The sequence below is a fragment of the Lygodium microphyllum genome, chromosome 8 (genome assembly GCF_053477565.2).
Source record: "Lygodium microphyllum isolate KBCC chromosome 8, Lygodium_microphyllum_v1.1.10, whole genome shotgun sequence".
NCBI classification, from domain to species: Eukaryota; Viridiplantae; Streptophyta; class Polypodiopsida; order Schizaeales; family Lygodiaceae; genus Lygodium; species Lygodium microphyllum.
Genome location: NC_141142.1, coordinates 34,868,960 through 34,875,368, shown reverse-complemented (window position 1 = coordinate 34,875,368; position 6,409 = coordinate 34,868,960). Strand labels below are relative to the sequence as shown.

The following is a 6,409-nucleotide window of genomic DNA, read 5'->3' as shown; positions in this document are numbered from 1 at the left end:
TTTCTACAAGATCTTTTGACATCTCTTTAATAAACTCCTTCTCTTTACATGTTGAACGGGCTAGCCTATATATAGGCTCCATCAATAAGGTCATCATTGAAGCTCTAAAGCTTCATTCTCCAAATTGATAATTCTTTTTTCCATTTTTATCCAAGCATTCTTAGAGTGATCTTGCATTTGTTGAGAATTATATTGCAAAAATGACATCAATGATGTTGTGTCAATAGTTGTTTCTATCCCAGCAAGCTTTCTTTATAAGTTTTTCATTGTGAGGTTTTAAACCTTATACCTTGTCGTCTTATCTTTTAACCCTCATTCACATGCATAGGAAATCCATGTGCATGGCTACCACGCTACATTTTGAATCTACCCCCCGCTCTCTCTCTCTCTCTCTCTCTCTCTCTCCCTCCCTCCCTCCCTCCCTCCCTCCCTCCCTCCCTCCCTCCCTCCCTCCCTCCCTCCCTCCCTCCCTCCCTCCCTCCCTCTCTCTCTCTCTCTCTCTCTCTCTCTCTCTCTCTCTCTCTCTCTCTCTCTCTCTCTCTCTCTCTCTCTCTCTCTCTCTCTCTCTCTCATACCAAGGATGTCATCATTATTTTCTCTTCATGTTCATGACCAAGGTCCCAAAATATTAAAAAGGATGTATCAACATATACTTACATTGCTCTTCTATCGCTTATTGCTGCCTTAGAGCTTACCCTTTCCATCTTGAAAGATGATCCAATGGGTAGTTACAACTCTAAACTTGCAAATAATAACCAGTGCAATGCCAATGGTGATAATTGAGCATGATGTTGCAATGGGATTCTTCCATCATCATGAGTACCTATTGATCAATTCAATCTATCATGTCTCTTCCCTTCTAGCTTTTGACCAAAACTATACTATGAACCCAACACTTTGTCTCTTTCCTTCTAGCTTTTGACCAAAACTATGATATGAACCCAACACTTTGTCTCTTCTCACTACTACATACATGTAAATTAGTTTTAATTTTAATTGTCAAACATCCTGCTTATACATCTGAGTCAACTCCCAATACTAACAAGCATTGAAATGTCATTAAAAGAGCTCAAAATCTAGCATTTAAGAGGTATGGCCAATTTATATAGGTAGTTTTTGAATTTATTTGAGCATATGGCTTAAGTGACAATTGTTTGCCAAGATCCCATTGACGTCCTGTTTGGGTAAATTAGTATATCCAACTTTAATGGTGGGTATAAATTAAATTAGTATTATTTGAGTTACTTTACATATTGTGCTACCATCAATAATCTACAGAAGTGAACATACACAAATAGATAAGCATAGCTACAAATTTAAGATTGTTATGGTGGATTAGTGAGATCTTGGAGCTCCATTCCTCGTCTTGCAAAACATGAGGATGTTATTTCAATAATTGGAACCATACATACAAACAACTATGCATGCATTTGCACATTGACATCTAATTTGTTGGCTGTATATATATACTCTTGCACCTTGACATGTGTCACTCTTATCTATCTAATCCTAACTATGTTCTTGAGTATTGATTAAACATGGTCATGTCTCTTCCCTTCCAACTTTCAACCAAAACCATGGACTTGACTAAACATGATCATCTCTATTCGCTTACATCATTTCTTTATCACAATTCAACTTAGTATGATGTATTTACATGTTACATATACCTCCCTTGAATCATATATATGATGTACTATATGGGGACTATATGCTAATGATAGAGTCAAGGAAACATATGTTTTCTCACAGCCCCTTGGTTAATCTCTACTTGAATCGTCTTGAGAGCCACATTGCATAACAAGTTTTGGGTATCATCTTGGGTTCTAATTGTTGCATGAATTGCCTCAAGATAGTCACAAGGGTAAGACCAAAGTCTTATAATTTAGTGCTTCATGAACCATAGTAATTATTGAAGTATGCAAACAATAACAATTGTAGCTTAGAATCAATTAACTAATATTTAAAGTGTGGTCATATCTAAGGATGTGACACTAAAATATGCATTATTTTAAAGTTCTACAAAGATAAAACTATAAAAATTTTCTTTTTTTGGGACAAGTTTAACAATGATACCAACTACACAAAATGCATTTAGAGCTGCGCCACACTCGAGTCGATAGACTACAGCGAAAGAAAATCTGAAGTCCAAGTCTTGATGCCCCACTAAAGTCCATCAACTGTAGTGGTTAGTGAGGAGAGAGGAGGAAAAGCAATGAGAGAGAGAATCAAAAGTGTTGAAAATGGTGCAACATCGTGTCCGAGTCAAGAATGAATGGAGAGCTACCATGTCCTAGACATTCTCTAGTAGGCGAAGCTCCTCTAAAAATGGACTGACTCCATTAAGCAAGTTGAGTCCCAAAAAATGCACTAGCAATGTGTCATCAAGGTCTTGTAAGTTGTAGCATAACAACCATGCACATTGAACTCACAACCATACACATTGAACTACTGACTTGGGAGACTTTTTGGAGTCGGAAAACTTAGGCAACAATAATCATTATTAATATAAACACCTCTGCCAGGCAATATACCCTACAAGCCACAAACGTAGCAATTGCAACACACACCGACTTAATAAACTTGGTTTCAGTTAATGTTGGGTTGAACAAACGACAAAGAGCTGCAAAATGCGGCCACGATGTAGGGAACTGCCATCTCCGGCAGCTGTAATTAGTCATGACAGGCTAGCGGAAGTCATGTGCTTGTTTCTGCAGGTCTCAATTGCCGGTGGCGATGGCTTCCGCGGCAGCTGCAAGCTCTGGCGCGCAGGCGGCATGGGAGATGCGGCCTGGCTGGAAGCTGAAAGGGCCCGTGTGGATGACATTGTCTGCTAGGCCAGCGTTCCGGCTCAAGAACACGTTCGCGAAGCCGCGCTGCGCGCCCATGGAGGCGGACGATGGATCGATCTCATTGTGCCTGCTGAGGACGCTGCACGATGGACTCGAGCTATGGAGCAGCATCGCCACGCACGTCTCGCGCTCGTGCTCCCCCTCTACCGCTATCCGGAACCTGCCATCGCTGTCTGTCACAGCCTGAGCGAAGGCCGTGACGTGGTATGAGGAGCTGGAGGAAGGAGCGCTGCACTGTAACCCTACCTTTGCGCCTGCCGTACATGTAAAAGCATAGATATGAGAGAGAATGATAGAGAAGACACAGAGAGAGACAGACTGTAACCCTACCTTTGCAACTGCCATACAATATGGGAGAGCGTATAGAGACAGACACTTCCATATATTAGAAAGCATACAAATGCACACAGGCAAACAGATGCAGACGGACAGACAGAGCTAAAATGCAGAGAGAGAGAGAGAGAGAGAGAGAGAGAGAGAGAACCTGAGAGGTAGAAACTCGACTTGCTGAAATAACCGGCTCCGCACACATCGCAATACACTCGCCCCGTCACTACCAACGGATCTCCGGCACCTGCCTGCTTCTTCTCTTCTTCTGCTACTGCCATTGAACCTGCTACCAACAGTACCGCTACCAAACCGCACATCAGAACCCGAAACCCCGCCATGGCTGAGCTCCTGCAAGCTGGCTGTAGATCAGTCTCTCACACGCTCTCTCTTGTCTCTGCTCAGTGCTTCCAACAAAGCCTCCTCCGCCCTTTTTACAGCTCACCTTCACGGTTCACCTACCCGCTAGAGCTAGCACCTGCTTGTCAAGATCGCCTCTGAGACCCACCGAGCTGGCCACTGCACAAAGCTACTTGGTGTACTGAGAGATGTAGGTGGGATGGAGCCACCTCTCCTTGTCGGAAATATCACGTGACACCGCGCTCACGAGCTTGAAAGGTGGCCTCATCAGGGAACATGAAGCAAAGTTGCGATACGAGAGGACCTGTTCCCACCAGGCTGTGCGACACATCCTAGATGGAACCCTGCGGCTTGTTTCTCAAGTTTCCACGACCCCTTGGTTTTTGCCTCTGGTTTCAACCCCAAACAAGGACACGCTATTGGGGATCTGTTCACATCAGGCCTGGGGTCCCAAACTAGGTACCAAACCCTAGGCCTGGTACGAACAAGTAAGCCTACATTGTAGATGCCAACCTTCGACTTACTATTGCCAACTTTCAACTATCCATATTTTTAAAAGTTTGATTCTCAAGTAAAAAAAGAATTTGACTTCAACATCACCAGCAACTGCTACGTGTTAGACGACTAACACTTAACCATCATTTACTCCATTGCTGCCACATCGATACTTCACTGAGAACCACTCTACGTCATACCCTCTCATGTTGCCCACCCTAGTGCCCAATTCATTGCCCACTTCCAAACCTAGAGCCATGTAATCTTCTAGATTTGCCCACTAGCTCCCAACCTGATTTCGAATCAAGGCCTAGTGGAGACAACTTTCAACTATCCATATTTTTAAAAGTTTGATTCTCAAGTAAAAAAAGAATTTGACTTCAACATCACCAGCTGCTACGTGTTATACGACTAACACAGATCCATCATTTACTCCATTGTTGCCACATCGATACTTCACCGAGAACCACTCTACATCATACCCTCTCATGTTGCCCACCCTAGTGCCCAATTCATTGCCCACTTCCAAACCTAGAGCCATGTAATCTTCTAGATTTGCCCACTAGCTCCCAACTTGATTTCGAATCAAGGCCTAGTGGAGACATGTTAAAATGAGGGCATTACATATAAAAGTTATGAACCAAATTGCTGACAAGAGCATTCAAAACTTTATTGTTTAAATTTTTTTGGACTTTCGCACATCTTGTTATGCAATCAAGGTTTATAAGGACAAAGTCCATCCGTGATCAAATGAAAGAATTAGGTGTAGTAATGGGTTATTAATCTTTCTGCCATAAATAAATCCATACTACCCAATGCTATATGTCATATTCCAATTAATGATAATCATTGTGGGCACATTAGAGAGTTTCTCCAAGACTATCCTCCATTGGACACCTCTAATAGTAGAAACATTAGATGCATATCTAGAAATCAATGTAAGTGCTTCATTTGCTATTGACACCTTAGCTCCTACAACACTCCTCTCACCATTTTTCTAAGCAAAATAGGGTCCAAACTCCTACTATAGCTAGTACTATACCACCACTCACTCATTTCCAAAGAGCAGAGAAGATATCCCATCCTTCAAATTGTACATTCATGACTCCATTTTCATAAAGCTTAATTTATTGTGCATACATAGTATTCATGGCTTGCATATTTTAATTACTCCATGAAGGACTTGCTTATCTCATTGCCATGTGTGGTCCCCTGACATCCTAGGTGACCAAGGTCAATTAGGATGTTACCGTCAAACTCTCAATAGTGTAGGACTACATCATGGGATACTTCATCCATCCCTTCAATAGGCACAAATAAATTTGGATCCACAAGTGGAGTCCTTGCAAATTTTTTGAGAGATACCTTTCCTCTAGCCTTTATATGTTTTCCTTTAGCCACCAAAGCTTTAGGTGCAACATTCTTTTTTTGGTCATCCCCTTTAAAAGCCTCATTGCTCTTTACCTTGGCAGCTCCTTCCTTTGTCTTCTATGTGTTACTCATATGAATATTGGTACCAACACCATTAACTTTAGTGTTAGTGGTATGTTGTTGCTTGCCTTTTTTGACTAGGGGCTCTTTCTAATCAGTCTTTGAAGTTGCCTTATCTACTACAACACTAGGTTCCTCCTAAGGACTTTCTTAATTGGCAACAATAGAATTTTTTGGGGGAAGCCTTGGCAAAATAACTTCTCTCTCTAGAAGGGTAGCACGCATCAAAGGAAGGTGGAGAATCGAACCTTGGTGACACTTCAAACCCTTGGGAGTCTATGAGCTCCAAGATCTCAAGGGGTTCATTTTGCCTATCCGAAAGGATGCACACTCTATGTTTAGGTTTAAGTTTGATCATGGATGAAACCACAATGGAAACATACAAAAATATTCCCAAGGATTGAAAAGATGCTCCATTTCATGGTCAAGCTAGATCAATAGGTCAACAAAAGATATACAAACTAGACATTGATGTTGTACAACTCCCTCCATAGAGAAACTTGAACTCCATGGAAGCATGCAGACCAAGTTGCCTTTATGGTCCATAGCTAAGGTAAGCACCTAATTGCACCCCATCCAAGAAGAAATAAGCACAAGGTAGAAACCTAAACCAACAAATTTATACTACACAAGTGTAGCTTTGCCTTGGTATGTGATCTTGAACCACCAAACAAATTCATCCTCTATTGGATGAAGGCCTAGAAAATAGATATACATGCCAGTATTGAGAAGCTCGATCATTTTTTGACACAATCCAAGTCAAATGTGACAAAAGCCTTGTGAACTCTTTTTTCCACTTTAGCTATGGTGGCCTTATGCAAAGCATTGTACTATTTTTGAGTGGTGACTAGATACTTCTCCACTACAATAATAGCTACATAAAA

General features: G+C 41.6%; 1 protein-coding gene across 1 annotated transcript; it reads right to left on the bottom strand.

The window, feature by feature from the left end:
- Positions 1-2,483: 2,483 nt before the first annotated feature.
- Positions 2,484-3,715, bottom strand: LOC148032144 (major pollen allergen Lol p 11-like). Its single transcript, XM_087682778.1, has 2 exons — positions 3,337-3,715; positions 2,484-3,106 (listed from the first exon to the last, which is right to left on the bottom strand). Exons 1-2 carry the CDS (start codon positions 3,518-3,520, stop codon positions 2,721-2,723), a joined length of 570 nt encoding a protein of 189 aa, XP_087538904.1. The 5' UTR covers positions 3,521-3,715; the 3' UTR covers positions 2,484-2,720.
- Between the last annotated feature and the right edge of the window lie 2,694 nt (positions 3,716-6,409).